Source organism: Gekko japonicus, unplaced genomic scaffold (assembly GCF_001447785.1).
Source record: "Gekko japonicus isolate JY-2015 unplaced genomic scaffold, Gekko_japonicus_V1.1 scaffold1417, whole genome shotgun sequence".
In the NCBI taxonomy this organism is placed as follows: Eukaryota; Metazoa; Chordata; class Lepidosauria; order Squamata; family Gekkonidae; genus Gekko; species Gekko japonicus.
Genome location: NW_015163645.1, coordinates 58040 through 80254, shown reverse-complemented (window position 1 = coordinate 80254; position 22215 = coordinate 58040). Strand labels below are relative to the sequence as shown.

The 22215-nt window shown below is 44.6% G+C and overlaps 1 protein-coding gene across 3 annotated transcripts in view; it reads left to right on the top strand.

Annotated features, from left to right (window-relative positions):
- Nucleotides 1-22215, top strand: part of EHBP1 (EH domain binding protein 1) — a 421934-nt gene that overhangs the window by 380400 nt on the left and 19319 nt on the right. For all 3 annotated transcript variants that reach the window (XM_015407634.1, XM_015407633.1, XM_015407632.1), the window contains one exon: nucleotides 18454-18553. In XM_015407634.1, coding sequence (XP_015263120.1) covers nucleotides 18454-18553 — 100 coding nt within the window. The remainder of the gene's footprint in view (nucleotides 1-18453; nucleotides 18554-22215) is intronic.

Genomic DNA, 22215 nt, shown 5'->3' with positions numbered 1-22215 from the left:
CTCACGCCGCCGCTTTAAAATTGCTCTCCAACTCACAGTTAGCCGCATAACGCTCGTTTTTCAACTTCAACTTTATCGCTTCATCACTCCAATATTCCGGTGGCTTTGCTAGTCCCCTTCACGGGGCACAACGCAGCCGGGGCCGTTTGGGGCAAGAGAGACTTAGAGCGGAGGAGCCTCAATTCCCAGCTTTCATGCCGGTAAGAGGCTTCCCCCAGTCTCCCGAACGCGCCCCCTGGTTCGGAGCCCTTATACCTAGAGCTCCTTAGGATCTCCGCTCACGCGGGACCCCCCCGGACTGCGTGTGGGCGATCCGACTCCGGGAGCTTGCCCGAGAATCGGTCGTCTGTCGTCTGTCGCGCAGCCATTACCGGAAGTCCAAGTACCACCCAATCTTTTGAAGGTTTGCTCAGACACAACGTTGTGTTTGGTGGGGCCCAGGGCTATTTTTGGGCAGGAACGCACAGGAACGGAGTTCCGGCTGGCTCTTGAGTTGGCCACGCCCAGCAGGAACTCATTAGCATAATAGGCCACACCCAACAACAGAAACTCATTCGGATTGGCTGCATTAGAGGTGTGTGGCCTAACATGCAAAGGAGTTCCTGCTACAAAAAAAGCCCTGGGTTTTGACAACAAACAAGGTAAACAGAATAAGGAGCAAAAGGTGGGTGTGGCTGGATGAGCACACTTCTGGTAACATGGGGGTGTGGCCTAATATGTGAATGAGCTGTGCTGCCAGGGGTGTGGCCTAATATGCTAATGAGTTTCTGCTGTTGGGTGTGACCTATTATGCTAATGAGTTCCTGCTGGGCTTTTTCTACAAACCCCCCCCTGGTGGGGCTTACGCCAAAGTAAATGTGCATCAGGTTGCCACTTTAGGTGATACCAAGGTTCCATAACTGCAGCTCCAGCCGTGTAACTCCGAGCCTGCAAAGTGGCTCAGGGGGTCGTCTGTGTGTCTCTGTGTGTGTATTACATTCCTACAGCCCGAGTCCCCATCAGGTCCTAGTGTATAGCTTGGCCATTCATTTAACCAGGTTGTGTATTAGGTTGCAAAAAGCAGAACAATGTGCTTTCCAGCAGCTGACAATATTTCTGATATAGTAAAAAAAAAATCCTAACGAGGCTGACGTGGAGCCAGTTTCCCCGGCACCATTCACAAATCATTGCCACTTTGAAATTCTTATCAGAGAATCTTAAAGACTCATTAACAGAACATTAAAGGAAAGGCGGATGAAAAGGAATGTGTGTGTGTGTGTGCGTGGTGCTTTTTTGGTTTAAATTAAAGGGCCAGAACTCGTATGTAAGGTTGCACTGATTTCCACCAGTTCCCCATTCATGACTTGGGAGAGCCCCCCCCCCAAAAAAATGTGTCAATACTCAGTACCAGTGTCCCCTCTAAGCTGAGTTAGTGTGAGATAGCTCACAGTTTTTTAGCCTCCGGCTCACACATTTTCCTCTTTGCTCAGGGAGGCTGGCTCCAGAAAAAACGAATTTATGCAGCAGCCTGCTCGGAACAAAAAAGCCATGTATATACTTTTTCTTTCTTGCAGTCTTAAGTGAATGTCCTGTCTCTGACAAAAACAACCTTGGCAATTCTGAACTGGCAGCATAGATACCTCTGTCTCATCCCAACGATGCTTTGCCCTGTCGGTCACTGGAGTTCTCCTGGAACCTAGATGGTACAAGAGAGCATGGTGCTTTCACGTGAGACAAAGCAGCCGGTCTTGAACCAAAATTCCACACCTGTGAGCAACCCACAGAGGTGAAGCATTACATGCCTTGTAAGCTCAGTGACTGTGTAATATGTACTACCGATAGACTGAGGGGTTCAGTCTCTTGCAGCCTACGTTTCTGAAATCATGGCGAAGGTAACAGTGTCCAATGCCATTCTAATGACTCACTTCTCAATTTCGGACCCTTATGGTTTCTAAAAATTGCTGTTCGAGACACGGCTGCATTTAGAGTGGCCGATTCCAGCTTGAGGAATTCGTAGAGATTTTAAGGGTGGATTCTGGGGATGGCAGGGTTGTGGGGTGGAGAAAGCTCAAAGGGGTATAAAGCCATTGGACCGCACCCCTCCAAAGCAGCCATTTTCTACAGGGGAACTGATCTCTGTCACCTGGGGACCAATACGCCCTCTGAGCTGTGGAGTCTTGTGAGCAGAAATTCTACTTTGTGAGCTCCTGGCATTAAAGCTGTGAGCAAGCGATTTGGCTGCTGCATAAATTAGTTTGCTCTGGAGCCATCCCTTCCTGAGCGAAGACAAAAATCTGTGAGCCGGAGGCTAAAAAACTGTCAGCTGGCTCACACTAACTCAGCTTAGAAGGAACGCTGGGTGTAATCCCAGGAGGACTCCAGCCCCCACCTGGAGGCTGGCAACCCTGGTTATGTTGTTGTTTCCTGTCAGAGTGCTCAGCTATTGCAGGAATATCTTATTCCAATGGGAGAACATTGTTCACGCTGTGAGAGGTTCCCTCAGGGTTCTTCAGGATAAGATCAACTTCAAGTATATAGGTGTAGGATTCTATTTTTCAGGCTGCCAGTTGTGTAAACTGCCAACAGGTGGTTTTGTCTGTGCTGGTGGATGTACCAGATCAAATATTACTTTGACTGTCAAACATCTGAATAGGCCTGATATTTTGTCCATGTCCGTTCCACTCTCCGATGGCTCCGTGCCATCCCTTTAGAAGAAGAAGAAGAAGAGGAGGAGGAGGAGGAGGAGGAGATTGGATTTATACCCCACCCTTCACTACCCAAAGGTGTCTCAGCACGGCTTACAAACTCCTTTCCCTTCCCCTCCCCACAACAGACACCCTGTGAGGTAGGTGGGGCTGAGAGAGCTCTTGACAGAAACTGCTCTTTTTTCAAGAACCCCTCTTATCAGAACTACGGCTTGCCCAAGGTCATCCAGCCCGGTGCAATTGGAGGAGTGGGGAATCAAACCCTGTTCTCCCAGATAAGAGTCTGCGCACTTAACCACTACACCAAACTGGCTTAGCCACCCTAAGCCCCTGTCCCAAGGTTTCTCGGTGCTTTCTTCGACTCCTTTGACTCTGGAAGGAGTTCTCTTAAAGTCAGTGTGTTGTGCGTTGCTGTCCTTACTAAAGAATTGCAGGGTGGGCTGGTGAATCTGCCCACAGAATGCAGTCCGTCACGTCTTTTGTTCAACTCATTACCTTTTGTAATGTTAAAGAGATGTGGAATAGTATAGTACAGCGCAGGGGTGGCCAAACCACATGTGGCTCTCTGACACGTATCGTGCGGCTCCCGGCAGGGCGGCTGGGGAAGCGAAGGGGAGGCATTCTCCCCGATTGGTCTTCCCTTCCCCAGCCAGTGTTCCCCTTCCTCGGTAGGCTCGAGTCAGGGGGGAGCAGAGAAAGAAAGCAACTTTTAACTTTAAATGCGTTCTGAATATCATTGCACAAATAAAATATCATTATCAATATCTATTTTTACCCCTTTTGTTTTTTATTTTGGGCAGTCTTATTTAATGTTAAGAAAAAGCAGATTTACATATTTTTCAATAAAAACGTATCTGTAAATGTCTGTTCATGTAATGCTGACATTTATTGTGTTAAGCAAGTTTGGCCACCCCTGGTATAACCTGATCTCATCAGATATTGGAAGCTGAGCAGGGTCAGTCGTTCCCTCTAAGCTGAGTTAGTGTGAGCTGACTCACAGTTTTTTAGCCTCCGGCTCACACATTTTTTGTCTTAGCTCAGGAAGGATGGCTCCAGCGCAAACTAGTTTAGGCAGTAGCCAAACCATTCGCTCACAACTTTAAGGCCAGTAGCTCACAAAGTAGAATTTCTGCTCACAAGCTTGGAGGGAGCGTTGGTCAGTACTTGGATGGGAGACCACCAAGGAAGACTTTGCAGAGGCAGGCCATGGCAGACCACCTCTGCTTCTCACTGGCCTTCAAAGCCCCTTGCAGAGGTTGCCGTAAGTTGGCTATGACTTAACACAACACAGTGTTAAAAAGAGCGCTTCCTTCCCCTCTTTCCACTTCAGTCAGTCTCATAGATCACAGGAGGTCGTGTAAAATCCAATAGATGCAACTGGCAGAAAATTTGGAACTGGCGTCATTTATATGTTTCATTGTTTTGAATAAATCTAAGATACATGAAGATCATTTTAGAGAGCATGGCCCAAAAATCTTGTTGGTCTCTAATCTAGTTGATCAAGAAATACGATCATTGACGCCTTGACCTGGATAGCCCAGGCAAGGCTGATCTCATCAGGTCTCGGAAGCTAAGCAGGGTCGACTGTGGAAAGTACTTGAATGGGGGACCTCCTTGGAATACCAGGGCCGGGACGCAGAGGCAAGCTATCAGGGCACTTCTCTGAACGTCCTCCATGCCCCAGTAGGAGTGGCCAGAGGTCACAGTGACTTCCAGGCACAGGCACACACACACAATGAAAACAAATTTTAAAAAATGATTGTTTATGACTTTGGTGAACATTTTCCATGATTGGCAGAGGGCTTTGGTGACCACCCATGCTGTACTGTCTGGTGTAGTGGTTAAGTGCGCGGACTCTAATCTGGGAGAGCCAGGTTTGATTCCCCACTCCTCCGGCTTGCCCCTGGCTGGATGACCTTGGGCAAGCCGTAGTTCTGATAAGAGCTGTCTTGAAAAAGAGCAGTTTCTGTCAAGAGCTCACTCAGCCCCACCGACCTCACAGGGTTTCTGTTGTGGGGAGGGGGAGGGAAAGGAGATTGTAAGCCGCTTTGAGACTCCTTTGGGTAGTGAACGGCGGGGTATAAATCCAATCTCTTCTTCTTTTTTTACCTCACAGGGTGCCTGTTGTGGGGAGGGGAAGGGAAAGGAGTTTGTGAGCCACTCTGAGACACCTTTGGGTAGTGAAGGGCGGGGTATAAATCCAATCTCTTCTTCTTCTACTGAATGTGTTGTGCCCATGTGGAGGATCACTGCAAAATCTAATATCGGGGCTTCGCCATTCTGAGTATTACAGATGTCTCAGCCTTGTGGTCGCTAAGGAAAAAAATGAAGAATTGTTGCCTGCATTGGTATTTATTTATTTAATTAATTATGGTGTCAAGCTGCAGCTGACATAGGGCAACCCCACAGGGTTTTCAGCCAGGGAAGAGATGAACAGAGGTGGTTAGCCATTGCATTCCTCTGTGTAGTCCAGGGTCACTACACAGGGGGGACGCAATGGCTAACCACCAATGTTCCCTCTAAGCTGTGGAGTCTTGTGAGCAAAAATTCTACTTTGTGAGCTACTAGCATTAACGCTGTGAGCGAGCCATTTGGCTACTGCATAAATTAGTTTGCTCTAGAGGAGCCATCCTTCCTGAGCAGAGACAACAATGTGTGAGCCAGAGGCTAAAAAACTATGAGCTAGCTCACACTAACTCAGCTTAGAGGGAACACTGCTAACCACCTCTATCTCTTCCCCGGTTGAAAGCCCCTGTGAGGTCGCCATACATCAGCTGCAGCTTGACAGCATAAATCAATAAATAAATACCAACTAGAATCTGTTTCTTTTTATTTACTCTCCATCTCCCATCCATAGCCAATCTTCGTCATTCAGTTTCCCACCTTGCCTTTGTCTTAGCCCATGCAAGAAATAGCCGTCTTATTTTAATACCTGAGGGATGGGCGTGGAATAAAGAGTATAAACGAAGACCATAGCGTTTTGCGCCTTCCCGTTTAAATGAAAATCTTCATTTAAAATAATAATAACTCAAGATAGACATTTCCCAAAACATCTTCTTTAGACTGGTTGATGATCTCATAGACCAGTGATGGCGAACCTTTTAGAGACCGAGTGCCCAAACTACGACCCAAAACCCACTTATTGATCGCAAAGTGCCAACACGGCAGTTTAACCTGAATACTGAGGTTTTACTTTAGAAAAAACAGCTCATACATTAACTTAAGATGATCCAAACAAAGTAAGGAAAGCAATCCCAAATGCTTTCATTTACTTAAAATTATTTGGCAGAGAATTCGACACTTTAATGATGGTCTGGGCCTGGCTGGGGCGATGGCACACGTGCCCACAGAGAGGGCACTGAGTGCCACCTCTGGCACCCGTCCCATAGGTTCGCCACCACTGTCATAGACTGTTTTCAAGTGTTGTTCTCTTTGCCTCTCTATGTGAGAACTTCATCCTCAGTGTGAGACACTGGCCTTTTACGATCCATTTGGATCTGTATGAGCGTAAGTGACTAGAAATCATTCCGGGTTTGTTTCGTTTAAAAAAACATATTCTTTATGGAAGTGTGTTTCATCCTTTAATAAATCTGTAGCAGTCCTAATATTTATTTATTTATTTATTTATTTATTTATTCAATTTCTGCCCCGCCATACCGCCGAAGTGGCTCAGGGCGGCTTACAAACAATTTAAAACATACAGTGAAAACCAACAATTACATATATAAATACAATTCCATAATAGGGCAGACTAGCCCGATCTTATCGGAACTAAATTCTGGTCGCCACACCTTAAAAAGGATATTATAGCTTTGGAAAAAGTGCAGAAAGGGGCAACTCGAATGATAAAAGGGTTGGAACACTTTCCCTATGAGGAAAGGTTAAGGCGCTTAGGGCTCTTTAGCTTGGAGAAACGACGACTGAGGGGGTGACATGATTGAGGTTTATAAGATTATGCATGGGAAAGAGCAGGTAGAGAAAGAGGTACTTTTCTCCCTTTCTCACAATACAAGAACTCGTGGGCACTCCATGAAATTGCTGAGCGGTCGGGTTAGAACGGATAAAAGGAAGTACTTCTTCACCCAAAGAGTGATTAACACACGGAATTCACTGCCACAGGAGGTGGTGGCGGCTACAAGCATGGACGGCTTCAAAAGGGAATTAGATAAGCATATGGAGCAGAGGTCCATCAGTGGCTATTAGCCACAAGGTATAGATAGGGACTCTGGGGCAAGTGATGCTGTGTCATCTTGGTGCTTGGGGGGGGTCAACAGTGGGAGGGCTTCTAATGTCCTGGCCCCACTGCTGGACCTCCTGATGGCACCTGGTATTTCTGGCCACTGTGTGATACAGAGTGTTGGACTGGATGGGCCTTTGGCCTGATCCAACATTGGCGTCTCTTATGTTCTTATGTATTAACTTGGGAACTAAACAGGGGTGGCCACTGTCAACGCGTGGTTGGAAATCAAACAAGAAAAACTGGGGCGGCCATGCAGAGGAAGGCAAAAGCCAACCCCTTCTGCTCATCTCTTGGGGTTGTCACGAGTCGTCTGCAACTTGACAGCACACTTTTTAAAAAATTGAGGTATCAAAGTTCTTGTCTTTCTGACTTGCCTTTTCTGTTGTTTCGAGACAATGTCCTACAACGTTATGTGGAACTTCACATTGTTACGAGAGCATCCGGTGATATGAAGATGCTCAGATAATGAATAAATTCCCATAAATAATGAATAGTTCATTGTGGGTGTTCCAAATTTGGTGAATGTTGACATTCACATGTGACTGCCAACAGTCCCTGGCTGTCTTTTCTTGTCAAGGAACTCTGAGATACAACAGAGGACACATCACCTCAAGGTGATTGCTAGGTGTCGCTGGGGTATGGCCACAAAGCAGGCGGATGCATACTTAAAAACCGAGAAAAGTCATTTGGCTCCTGTTCACATGTGAATACTGACATTCTACTCAACTAGCAACGTTGCAGACATTCATCTTTTTTGCCACCAGTTAGCAAGACTCTATTTCACGTCTGCTTGCTTTCCTGGTTTAACCCTCTGCATAAACACCCTCAAATGGGCAAAGAATGCGCCACATGTTAAACAAGCTCTTGCAGTTCTGTCGAGGGAAATGGGTTAGACATGTGGAGTTGCCCGTGTCTAGCAGTTGCAGCAGCGCGCGTAGAATACACAGCGCCAATAAAAAGTTTAAACAGTCGCCGCTTAAGGCTGCGTTAACAAAGCTGTTTCCCTAAACCTGTTATTTCTTGCCACGCCAAGTGTGCTGGGGTTTGGGGGTTTTTATGTCGGTCCCGATTGGAACCCTTTTATTAGGTGCTATGGGTTGTGATTCATTTAGGCAAAGCAGTTAAAATACACTTAGATTTAAAAGATACGATTTTTTCTAATGTTATTCTCATTCCCCGGCTTGTCTTGACAGATTTACTACTGCGTAAAGTGTAGAGTCAGTCGTGTCTCTGCACGTTCCCGATTTTCTTCTCCTTGAAGTAATAGTTGTAATGTCTTCCTGAACTTCCTCCTGTGTTTTTATAGTTCTGTACAGTCAGGCTAGGTCGATCCAGGCTTAGTTTACCCCTGGCAGACTGATAGGCATTAAGAGTAATTGATGTGCTGTCTTTCCTGTTATTGATTTTGTTACGATGCTTTCATTCCTTTTTTATTTTTTGCGTTTTTATGGAAGACATGTAACTTTTAATCTTCTCAATACACATGTATATACTGCACACGCATGTACATGTATACATACACTCGGGTTATTGCTGTTTCCTTTTGTTTAGACGCTGACACTTGGATTCCGCTTAACCATTTAACAGACGGCTTTTTGTTAAAATAATTAACCATATAGTAAATCCCTTGGTATTTAAGAGGGGGGAAATTATAAAGCATCATCCAAAGATGCAATGCCTATATTCTGTTTTTTTCCATAGCTTGAAGCATAAATATGCCCTTAGGACTTCAGATGGACAAAAGAAGACTTTAAAAAATATATTTATATGTCGCTTTTCTGTCTCATAGTCTCCAAAGTGGAGAGATATTTCATGAATATCCAAAGTGAAAGCGATAATTTGGGAGCTTGGAAGTGATAAAGGCAATGAAGCTTTTAAAAAGCATATTAAACCCCCATATCCTGGACCGGTGAACAAAACTGTAGAATTCTCTTTACCGCACACTGGCTTGAAATTGAATTTGTTTCAGATGCTTTTGAAAGCCTTTGGAGTTGTATGCATAGAGTAATGAGCATAACTAAGTTCTTGCCTTGTTTTTTTCAGTTGAATCTGTGATTGCTTTTAATTCTGAAACAGGTAATGCGGTGATTCTAAATAACGAAGGAGGTACATGGTGGGTCTCAGATCAGGGGAAGATGAGAAAGGGACGCTCCATTCAAAGCGGAGGACAAGTAGGAAGATAGTTTGACCATGTTACAATGATGGGAAACGCACTTCACTTATGAGCAAAAAAAAAAAATAGTGCTCCAAGCCAACTTTATTATGAAAACCAAAGCTCATGACAAAAAAAACCTCCAAGCGGAATCACAGAGTTCTATACGTGTCAATAAAATAGCGTACATCGTTTTTCAAACAGAAGTATTTAAAATGACAATACAGTAGTTTTATATTTCATTTCCGTATGAAAGCTGTGTGCATGTTCCCTACTCATTTTTAAAAAGGTACCTCTCACTGTCTGGTGGGGGCAGGGAAGTGAATCAGATATGTTTTAGATACTGTCGTTTTTTTGACAAAGGAAGTCGTCTTTTTAGGGGTCTCCTCCAAAATGGTCCAGGTGAACATACAGTGAAATGGCCCGATTGTTATTATTCTCCCAGAGAAACTGCCTTCTGTACGACAGTTAACCAGGTGAGGTTAAAAGCGAGATAAGATGAATTTCCAGGCCTTTTCCAGGAACCTTGGACTTCTTCCATTTTTAAGCTACAGTGTAAAGTGCTTTTTTTCTTCTTCCTTGAGATTAGGTATTGTGGCAGAAGCTAAAACTGCCTCTCCCCCCCCAAACCGTGCCAGAATACAACCTCCTTTGCTTTTTTCCTACTAACAAGACTGCTTAACCACTACAGCCCCACTCTAAGTAATTAAATCAATCCTTTGTACTTACCGTATTCTCCTCTAGTGACGGTACTAGATCTGATTATAAGCTTCATGCATATTCAAAGTACAGCACTGACGGCCCTTTAATGAGCTCTTACTTAATCAGAACGAACAATGTTCATCTTGTTCTTTTTTTCTCCTCCCCTCATACATTAGAGCTAGGAACGGTTGGGGGAGAAAGGGGGGAAAAAATGAAACATCCAGCATTCATTTGAAAAATATATTGTACTTTGAAAAGTGTCTAAGCTGGAGAAGTTGCATTCTGCCCTTTAAAAGTCTGATGGGCAAATTGGATTACTAGTATTGGATTAAATAACAAATGGTTGGAGGAGAAATGAGAAAAGCTTGCTGTGATCACAGGCTTTTAATATTTTTTTTCTACTTATAAAGCTGAAGGGGTCTTTAACCAGTTATTAAAGTCAGGATTAATTTGTAATGGTCCAACTTACTAGTTTTATAAAAGGGTTTCTTCCCCCGTCCCTGGTACAAAAAAAAAAAGAACGAAAACAATAGCATAATATAAGTGACTTTTATAAAGAAAAACAGGAAAAGTGCAATTTTAAATTCAAGACTCAGGTTATCTTGCACTGCTTTCACGAAAGTAGTTTTACATGCGAATGCTAGAATATTCACAAACATGATTTACTCTTTGTTTAAATAACATGCGTATTGGTCATTCCCCAGAAAGAGCCATGGATATATTCTCATTTTGTAACAATCTGCTAAAATGATCTTCGCAGGCTTCTTACTCTGGATTTAAAATGAAAATAAGTGCACAAACACACAGCCCTGCTTGGATTTTGTCCAATTTTGCAAATTAGACATGCAGAGCGATCTGTGAATAGAGAAACATATCTTTCATCTAGAAGTTAACCAGTGTAAGTTTTTGCTTTTTTTATATATAAAGCAAATTGTGTCTAATAATTGTATGGTGGTTTTAAAAAATGCTACTTGGCTTGAATTTTAAAATATCTTCATTTTGCACAACTGAAGCGTTTTTACATTGTTGGTCAAAAAATTTAAATTGATGGACAGTAAACCCCAACCCCTATTAATATGGCACATTCGTGTCATTTCAGTGATCAAAAAGGCCTTCGTCAGGGCACAATTGGCCTTTTTCCAAATGGCAAGCTTTTTCTCCATTGTCGCTTTTTTTAAAAAAAAACCCCTCTTTCTTCCTTTGTCGCTACCCGGGGATTTGTTCCTATCACAGCCAATATCACATGACCAGTGTTAGGTCATCACATGGTCCAAGGCAAACACAAAAAAAGTTAACCTAAAAGACAGATTTAAGAAAACCAAAAACTATAAAACAGTAAAGTCTTAGAGTCCCTTAACACGATGGCGTACATTTCACATGCTGAAGTTTTCGCATTTATCTCCTGGATTTATTTATCTTAGTCCCATAATACATAAAAAGGAAAGTTTGCCTTGATTTGTTTCTATTACTTGACATAGGTAATGTTACTTGGCTTTAGGTCCTGGTAGAAAGAGAGGCAACTTTAACATGGTATTCTGCCATGGACTTTGGATAGCTGGTGTGAAAAACATTTCCTTGTCTAAACTATGGCTAACTGTTGAGTGATGTACATACACTTACATTAATTTCATTTTTGCCAATTGTATAATTCAGTCGTTAGTTTATGTGTGCATGTGTGTTTTAATTAAGAGTGGCATTCATGTGAGAGGTCTTGAAGAGTTATTATCCTTTTGAGATTTCGCCTCCCCAACCAGTCTTTGTAGGTTCACCACTTGTTTGTTCTAATGGGCTTCACACTATTTTTGGAGAGAACAGACTTGGCCGTGAACGGGGTTGAGGCCATAGCCCATAGAACAAAATTTCACTTCAGTCCTCAGTATTGTTACTGCTTGTTCAGAATTCCCATATTCACTATTCAGGAATTCACAGGAACTCTCCAAGCACCAAGCAAGTCAAAATTTTTAATTTATATATATAAATGTCATAAGATCCAGAAGACCTCCTCTCACTGCTGCTATCGTCCTCTAGCCCCCCTTGTTCCACCACCTTGGTGTCCTGACTTTGAAGCAGCAGAGGCCTCAGACACCTGAACGGGGAGGGGGGTTACTTCGCCACCCCTACCGATCCGTTCCTTCTGGATGGTTGGCTCTCGGCGTCTCTCTCTGTCCCTCGTGCCTTTTTCCAATCCAGGTAGTCATCCCCGGCCTCTTGGTGCTGCTTCCTTTTATTCCTCCACCCCTGTCCCAGTGTTCCCTGTGCTCTCCCTGCCCTCCTCCCATCCCGAGCCCCGCCCCCCTACAGAGCTGAGGACGCCAACCCCTGGGAAGGGCCACAATCCCCATCACGTCTTCCGGACTCAGGCAGGATGCAGCTGGGTGGTCCCACTTGGGACGCGGAGCGCGAACGCTGGGGCAATCTCTCGCACCAGGCCACAGGAGCGTATGGACCCCCGGTGTACGGTCCCCCAGCGGCTCTACTGCTGCTGCTTTTCGGGGGCAACGTGTCGCCCGCCGACAGTCTCTCTTCGGCCAGCTTGCTCTGGATTCCCCCGGCACCCCAGGTGAGGGGAGTCCCATGGTCGTCCTCCGGGAGCTGGGCGTGGCCGTGATGGTGGCGTGGGGGGGCCGGCAGTCCCTACATCGGGACAATATAAATGCTATTGGTCCAAGGTATGTCCAGATTGTCAAAATGACATTCAGCAGAAACAGAAGAAAATGCATTCCTCTTTCCCACTCCATCTTGGTACCTTTTTGCTACCATGCAATACTATAAGGCAGATGTCCTTCCAACTCCATCCTTGATTTTTTTCTACCCCTCTTTCTCGAGCATTGTCTTTTTCCCTTAACTCCTTGGAGAACTGAGTGGCTGTTGACTCATACATGCCATAGAGCTGGGGGGATCTCATGTGAAGAGGGCGCCCCTTATTGTTGTGACTGTGTCCTGAATTACTGGCTCATAAAATTAAAGGAATGATTCAAAGTGGACAAAAGGAAAGGGGTAAAATATGGTTCTCAGGGGCAAAGCTCAAATAATTTCTTCCCAATTTGTTAGTTGCAGCTTTTGTTGAAGTATTTCCATGACCATAATCTGCAAATGTATCACTTTACTAATGAGCTTAGTACCAATTTACTTTTTGCTTGAGAGTTTCAGGACACTTTGAAATCATCAACTCTAATTCTCAGGACTCACACGAAAGGGGAAGTGCTATGCTCATATTTTTGACGAGAAGCTGAGATACAAGACAGGAAGGTTGGTCTAAGATCACAAAATGAGTCAATAGCAAAGGGGGAGAACTCCAAACATCTGTCCTTTTAGACGTTTTACCAAATGAAAGTTAACCTGAACAGGAATTTTGGGCATATTTGCTACCAAATAAAACTTGATTAGCCAACTTCACTTCCATTTATTTTAATCCTGGAAGGAAAAATAACATCCACAAACCACAAATTCGTGCACCAGCTCTGAGCATCTTTTATTTCTACTGCTGTAGAAATCTAGTATATACTATAGCGACTGTTTGAAATTTGGTAACTGAACCTGGCAGCAGTAAAGGGAGAGAGGTTGAAGCTCCTTCAGCCACCTGGCTCAGTTGATTTGACCTGTGGCTCCTCCATTCCCAAACCTGGTTTCCTCAGCACCCATTCTACCTAGGAAGGAGAGGCTGTGGCTCAGTGGCAGAACATCTGCTTGGCATGCAGAAGGTCCCTGGCATCTTCAGGTAATAGGTGGTGTGAAATACCCCAGCTTGAGACCCTGGAGAAACCAGTCTGAGTAGACAACACTGACTTTGATGATCCGATGGTCTGATTCAGAGGAAGGCAGTTTAGAATCATAGAGTTGGACCTCCAGGGTCATCTTGTCCAACCCCCTGCACAATGCAGGATATTCACAAATACCTCCCCCCATTCACAAATACATCCCCCTTCATTGTGTGTACCTGGCTGCAGGGCTATTTTTGGGCAGGAACGCACAGGAACGGAGTTCCAGCTGGCTCCTGAGTTGGTCACGCCCAGCAGGAACTCATTAGCATAATAGGCCACACCCAACAGCAGAAACTCATTAGGATTGGCTACATTAGGGGTGTGCGGCCTAACATGCAAAGGAGTTCCTGCTACAAAAAAAGCCCTGGGTTTTGACAACAAACAAGGTAAACAGAATAAGAAGCAAAAGGTGGGTGTGGCTGGATGACCACACTTTTGGTAACATGGGGGTGCGGCCTAATGGGCTAATGAGCTGTGCTGTCAGGGGTGTGGCCTAATATGCTAATGAGTTTCTGCTGTTGGGTATGGCCTATTATGCTAATGAGTTCCTGCTGGGCTTTTTCTACAAAAAGAGCCCTGCCTGGCTGCATCAGAGGGGACAACGGCCATTGGGCTTCTTCCCATCTAGAAGAGTTTCCAAAAGTATCCATTCAACTTGACCGAACCAGAGGGAAAATCAAGATAGTGAAGCTCCCTCAATGGACACTGATGGTAATTGGTTGCCATTTGGGTGCACCCTTTCCATGACCATCATCTGAAGTCACCATTATGTTATCTAAGGGTTGGGAACTGATGCTGCGGTCACACACACTAAATAGTCCACTTTCAGTCCACTTTCCAACTGGATTTTGCCCGTTCACACAGTAAAATCCAGCTGGAAAGTGCACTGAAAGTGGATTGAAAGTGGATTATTTAGTGCAGGGGTGTCAAACATTTGGCCCGGGGGCCGGATCAGGCCCCCCCCGGAGGGCTTCCATCAGGCCCACAGTGGAACTGCATCTCCTGCTTCCAGTTTTGCTGCTGCATCATAGCTTGCTTCGCCAGGCTCTCTTAATCGCTCAGCCACTTCATGTTTTAAACCTGGGTCCTGGACTCAGAACTCTGAGCATGAGATTTCTGTGGTGAATGTCAGCAAATCAAAAGTAGGTTTGCAGCTTACAGAGTTAATGTTTTAAGCATGTTTTTATTTTACGTTAAAATCTTTGTGTTTGTGTCCTTTATAAAGTTTATATCTCCGCTACCTGGCGTTACATGTTAATGACGCACATGGCCCGGCCCAACAAGGTCTCATTTATGTCAGATCCGGCCCTCATAACAAATGAGTTCGACACCCCTGATTTAGTGTGTGTGACCGCAGGTTGAGTTTCCTTTCTTTTTCCTCCTGTATTGTTTTGAATTCTAAGCCGCCTCAAATGTGGTAGCAAAAGGACAGCTTTATAACCTGTGGCAATGGTGAGAAATGTCAACTCTCGCATGCGAACTCTTCACCAACCCTCACCGTTTTGTGCATGCCCAAGTCCACAAGTGAGTCTTGGCAATTATCTTAATGTGGTTGTCATTATTGGCTTCTGTATCTCTGAGAAACAGAGAAATATGAGACATTTGAGGGGGTATTGTCAAAAATGTATGTGGAATTGTGATTGTTTATGTGTGACTGTTGATATTCCCCACATTTTATACAAGAATGATGCTGGCCCACATTCTGTCTTCTGGGTCTTGTGAGTGGAGAACGACATCACCACCACTTTCCATATATGTGGTGTTCGGGCTCTTTTTGTAGCAGGAACTCCTTTGCATATTAGGCGACACACCCCTACTGTAGCCAATCCTCCAAGAGCTTACAGAGCTCTTCTCACAGGGGCTACTATAAGCTCTTGGAGGATTGGCTACATTTGGGGTGTGTCGCCTAATATGCAAAGGAGGTCCTCCTACAAAAAGAGCCCTGTGGTACATCTCTTTGGTTAAGTGATTGTATCGATAAGCTTCCTTTTGCATTACCCTGCAATCAGAAGAGACATCTGTTGGTAGATTACATCAGTTTTCCTTCAGTTTTGAATTTCTGTTTCCTGCATGGTATGGTCCATAGATCACGTGAAGTGATGGTATCGCTTTACTCTGCTGTGGTTAGACCTCACCTAGAGTACTGTGTTCAGTTTTGACCACCACAACTTAAGAAGGATATAGACAAGCTGGAACGTGTCCAGAGAAGGGCAACGACGGTGGTGAGGAATCTGGAGACCAAGTCCTATGAGGAAAGGTTGAAGGAGCTGCGTGTGTTTAGCCTGGAGAGGAGACGACCGAGGGGTGATATGATAACCATCTTCAAGTACTTCAAGGGCTGTCATTATAGAGGATGTGTGCAGAGTTGTTTTCTTTTGCCCCAGAAGGTCGGACCAGAACCAACGGGGTGAAATTAAATCGAAAGAGTTTTTGGTTGAACATAAGGAAGAACTTCCTGACAGAGCAGTTCCTCCGTGGAACAGGCTTCCTCGGGAGGTGGTTGGTTCTCCTCCTTCGGAGGTTTTTAAGCAGAGGCCAGATGACCATCTGCAGCAATGCTGATTCTGTGAGCTTAGGCAGATCACGAGAAGGGAGGGCAGGAAGGATTGCATCAACGCTTAGTTCTCATGGCCCTTTCTTACATGCCCAGGGAAATGACGATCGCTACTTTTGGATCAGGAAGCAATTTTCTCCAAGCCAAGGATCCTGGAGGGTTGGGGGGGGTTGCCATCTTCTTGGGCATGTAACATGGGTCAGTGGGGGTGTGGGGGGGAGGTATTTGTGAATTTCCTGCACTGTGCAGAGGGTTGGACTAGATGACCCTGGAGGTCTTTTCCAACTCTATAGTTCTATGATTATGTGTGAGACAGGAAGTGCCCACTTAAATTCACTACCATTGTAGGTAAGGAAAGCCACTGTTTTATCAACCTCAGCTGTCCATCCACAGTGTGAGGATAATAATGTCGGCGTACTCTGTAGGACTGTCAAACGGGTAGCTGAGATCATCCTTGTGAAATACTTCAAACACTCAGAAAGCAGCATACGAATGATTCTTTAATTACTACTACCACTTTTACTTTGTTCTAGCGTTCTTTGTTAGAGGAAGGGTGAGTCTCCCCTCCCTCTTCTGCAAAGGGTATAGCATTTTGTGAACAGAAGCTAGTTTTACAGAAAAGGGATTTCCGCTGAGTCGCCTGTGCCGCACGACATCCTTTTCTGAAGGGTGCCTTCACTCCAGCAGTGGCGTTTCATCAGTCACATCAGACTACAGAGGGAGGGGAGAGGCTAATGAAAAAAAAATCACTTCCACAAACTTATTTATCTAGAACATTTATTAGCCACCTTCCTATCTTATAAGACCTGAAGGCATCTTACAGTGTAAGTAATAAAAAAATACAATAAAATGCATAAAAACCAGTAATGAAAGTCAATCATTTAAAACTTCTGGTAGAAGAAGAGAAGAGACTGGAGTTATACCCAGCCCTTCACTACCCGAAGGAATCTCAGAGCGGCTGACAATTGCCTTCACCACAACAGACACCCTGTGAGGTAGGTGGGCCTGAGAGAGCTCTTTCGAGGACTGCTCTTGAGAGAACAGCTCCGAGAGAACTTGTGACTGACCCAAGGTCACACCAGCAGCTGCATGTGGAGGAATGGGGAATCAAACCCGGTTCTCCCAGATTAGAGTCCGCGCTCCTAACCACTACACCAAACTAGCTCTCTGGTAGGCAGAAGAACTAATCCAATGCTGTTGTAAATAAAACTGTCTTCAGCTGCCTCCTAAAAATTGAGGTATGGTGTTCCATAACCATGGGGCTGCCACTGAAAAGGCTCTCTCTTGTGTACCCACCAAACAAGCTTCCTTGGTCAATGGGACAGTCAGGAGCTCCTCTCTCTGTGATCTTAGTTTCTGGGCAGGAACATATGGGAGAAGACGGTCCTTCGGATGCCCCAGTCCCAAGCCACTGTAGGGCTTTAAATCTTGCTTCATTAGAACCAGTCACTGGATAAATGTGTTGGTGTGCAGTAGAAATTTAAATGGGTGCAGTAGAAATTTAAGACGATGGTGGCAGTATTCAAGATTTCTAATATCTTCTCCTTAATGTGTTTCTCAAATTGTAATATTAGCGTACACCAGCAGAAATCAGTGGTGGTGGTTTGAATTGTGTGTAAAATCTGTGCTTCAGTCACCGGCCTGATTTTTGGGTTAGGTGGTGAGGAATCATTGCCGAAGACTGGGAAGAACTGCATTCGAATTTCGCTGCAGGCAGGAAGCTCAGTAGGCGACCTCGAGCTGAGCACTCTCTCTCCCGCGAGGAGACCCATGAAAGCCATCCCATGAATGGGATAAAAAGACAGTAGATAGATATGAATGCCAGTTGCAGGGAGCCAGGACATGTGGATGGTGCGTTGCATGCCAATGACTCAGGATATCTGAACAATGAGGAAGTGAGGACTTGGAGTTCTAGCTTTTTAGGCTCCTGCTCAGGCAGGAGAGAGGGGTGGGCAGAGGGGGTGAGGTCAGGGTGGCCAGAGGTCAGCTGCAGGCAGAAGTGAGGATGAGATGGTGAAGGAGACCCTTCAGCCCCTAGTGTTCTGGTGGGAGTTTCAAACTCTGAGAGTTGTGTTGCAGTGATTGTAGGAGACTGTAATGGTCAAGGTGCTGAAATCCCCTCCCGCCCCCCGCAGAGGTGGTAAAACACCCCTGGCTTTTTGTATCCCAACTGAGGCCTTTTAACAGATACGGGCTGCGATCCGACAGTATCTCTCCATACCTTGCTTTATCTCATTTGTCATCCTCTAGCGAACCTTCTGAGATCAGAGAAAGCTGAATATTCGGCGTGTTGTCGCCAGAGTATAAAGTCTTGTGTTATCGCAACTAAATAATGTCTCCCCTGCTTTTTTTTTTAATAGGGAGAAACACTGAAGAAGAGGAGGCCATGATGCAAGAATGGTTCATGCTGGTCAACAAGAAAAATGCCTTAATTAGGAGGATGAACCAGCTCTCCCTGTTGTAAGTATGCAGGTGGGGGAGGGGCAGGAAGGACAGGTGCTTAAAAAAAAAATTACTTGTAATTGTATATTTTCAAAACCGCAATACGGATTAAGAAAACAAAATCGAAGATTATAACATCAGAAGTACAGCATACATTAATGAGATGAACATATGACATAAACCTAAAACATATTGATCCATCAATTTCATTAAGATAAGATCACAGATATAGAGCATCAATCACATTGGGGATTCCATCTTGGTGTACTAATTATTCCATAATGGAAAACCAAGTTGTAACAAATTTGGATGAGGGAGTTTGAGAATCAAGATAGAATAGCTTGTCGGTTATTGTTGCCATAATGTATTGGTACCATAGCTTTTTTGTGCCATAATTATAAATCTGGGATTAATGTACTTTTCCAGCGTGAGGCTATCACGGTTTTAGCAGTGAACAAAAGAATTGAAATGGTGTCAAAGAGGGAAGAAGGGTAATTTCTAGGTTTCCAGCTATTAAGAAATAAGTGGTCTGGGGTAGGGAAAAGTTCAGTTCCTGTTATAGTTTTGATTTGTTTAAGTATCTGTTCCCAAATTTTTTTTGATGTGGGAACAATGTAGCCAGCAATGAAGATAATCTCAAACATTCCCATATTTTTTCCAGCTTAGCGGACTTGCTGATTTAGGTATATGTGCCAACTTTTGTGGTGTAAGATACCGGGGGATGGGATCTTAAATGTCTGTAGCCTCAATGATGATAGATAGATAGATAGATAGATAGATAGATAGATAGATAGATAGATAGATAGATAGATAGATAGATAGATAGATAGATAGATAGATAGATAGATAGATAGATAGAGGACGGTAGGTAGGTAGGTAGGTAGGTAGATAGAGATACACACACACAAAAATCTACCTTCTCCGCTGCACAAACCCTCCCATGCCAACACAAAGACTGCCAGTGGATCAGACTGAAAGTACAAAGTTTCACTTGGGAGCAGTTCAGAGGAGTCACACTCTTGCTCTGTTTATGAAAATAAACAGCTAAGCAACACCAAAGGACTAGAGCAAGTGCCATGATAACCACCCTGGCCTTCCCCAAAGACAAAGGTCAAAAGGAGCAATCTACGCACTTTGGTCCATGGCAGCCCACTTTCATGTCTCAGTGCAAGATGAGCACTTGGTAGAATGTGCACCGAAAAACACCAGACCTCTGTCTTTTGGCCAGAGCCATCCTACTCTAGCAGGGGTCGTAGGAGTCTTCGCAGCAGGATTGCCCTCTGTTCCCCCTGGTGATGCGGATTCACCTGAAATTTCAGTGAAGTGTCCTTCCACTCAGTGCCATCGTCGGAGCAGTGCTTTTGTTTAACAGGCAACCAGTGACAGTGGTGTCAGATGCTACACAATTTCTTTAAAAAGTGAGCCACGCCAAGGCTCAGATCTGTCCGGGCGGCAAGCATGCTGACACTGAAGTCCTACTTCCATATCTGTGGAGCTGAGGGTTGACCCGCGTGGGAGTTGGGGGGGGGGGGGGAGCTTACCTGCAGCGAGGGGGGGAGCTTACCTGCAGCGAGGGGGGGAGCTTACCTGCAGCGAGGGGACGCCTAGGCCGTGCACCGGAAGTGACATTGGTGGTGGTGACAGAGAACACTTTGGTATTGCGGCAAAAACTCTATTGTAAGCAATTGGCATGGGGGGAGCCTCCCCGCAGCGAGGGGAGGCCTAGGCCGTGCACCGGAAGTGACATTGGGGGTGGTGACACAGGACACCTCTCGTACTGAGGCAAAAACTCTATGGCAGATGCCTTTTCTTCCAATAGAGTTTTTGCCCAAATACCAGAGCATCTCATGCGGCCAGCGACACAATGACATCACTTCCAGTGCACACTGGAAGTGATGTCACTGCATCCCCAGTGACTTCACTGCGATACCAGTCTAAACCTTCCCCCGCTGTCAGTTAGTCCCCCCCCCCACTAGCCAGTTGATCAGCAGTGGTTGGGGGGTGGGGGCTGACCCCAGCAGGTGCCCGGCAATCCTGGTAGAGGGTGGTATCTGTGCTCCCTAAATTGTTAAGGAGCCATACTCTGAATCAGCGTTCCCTCTAAGCTGAGTTAGCGTCAGCTAGCTTGCAGTCTTTTAGCCTCCGGCTCACACATTTTTGTCTTAGCTCAGGAAGGAGGGCTCCAGAGCAAATTAATTTATGCAGGAGCCAAACCACTCGCTCACAACTTTAATGCCGGTAACTCACAAAGTAGCATTTTTGCTCACAAGACTCCACAGCTTAGAGGGAGCCTCGCTCTGAATAGGCTTAGATACAGACCTCTCTGCCCACGTCCCACAGCCGAAGCTGAGTCTCTTTCAAATTTATGTGCTTGTGCCATGAAGTGTAACATTTATGTGTAACAGTCAGACAGTCATCTATTTCTTTTCTGTCCAAAATATTACATTTATTTTTATCTAAGAGAACCATTACCGGATAGGTCTAAAGCAGGCATGTGATCTGTTTTTTTCTGGCCAAAAGTGCTGGTGATCCACCCAGTGTTCCCTCTAAGCTGAGTTAGTGTGAGCTAGCTCACAATTTTTTAGCCTCCGGCTCACACATTTTTTTCTTAGCTCAGGAAGGATGGCTTCAGAGCAAACTAATTTATGCAATAGTCAAATCACTTGCTCACAACTGTAATGCCAGTCGCTCACAAAGTAGAATTTTTGCACACAAAACTCCACAACTTAGAGGGAACATTGTCCACCACCATGAAAATAAAGTTTCAAATTAGTTTCAAATTAGATTTTAACCCACTAAAGTTGGGTTCCACCACCACCCACCACCCATTTATAATGCACCTTCTGTCATTTACTGGTAAGCAAAATAAGCAAAAACAAAACAGAGAGACGAAGATCCAGAAAGAACTGCAAACATTTTTAACTGAGTTATAACTTTCTTTAACTGTCTCAATAACTTTAACTTTTATTCAGAGTTATTTGTGTTAAATGTAGGTCAAGTATTGGTCAAATAGCACCAAACAATCATCCAAAAAAACCCAAACACCTGTCCAGCAAACCAGGAGACCAAGTGGCACTGGTGATCTACCTCTGACCCCTCCGCGATCTACTGGTAGATCGCGATCTTCCTGTTGGACATACCTGGTCTAAAGGCATGGGGAACAAGAGTTATAGACACAACCAGGATAAAATGTCGGCCACCTAGAATTTTGTTCTTTTGATAAGTAAACTTGAATATATGCATATGAATTACTGTATTCTAATGTTCTATATAGTATTCTAATGTTCTGTAGTAACATGAAGTTGCACTGATTATTGGCAGAGAATGTCAAAACTTGACGTTTTGGATTCTTGCCTCCTCTGTAGCATATGATGGAGATGTGATTTGGGGGTTTGGTTTGGTTTTTAACAAGGGGAAACTGTTATGTCTTGTGGGGTATGTTGTGTTAGACCAAAGAACAATCCTTAAAAATTTGTGGTGCCTCCGGAAATAAAGGACACCTGGCAACACTAATTCTGCATTTTAAAAAAGCTTCATTCCTGTGTATCATTTGTTTAGAGTAGCTTAAACCTAAAGAGAAAAGTCAGTTATGAGTCCTAAAAATCAATGTAAATTAAAGGGGTTTTTTAAGTGTTTAATGATTTAGTAATTAACATATTGATGAACTTTTTGCCACTTGC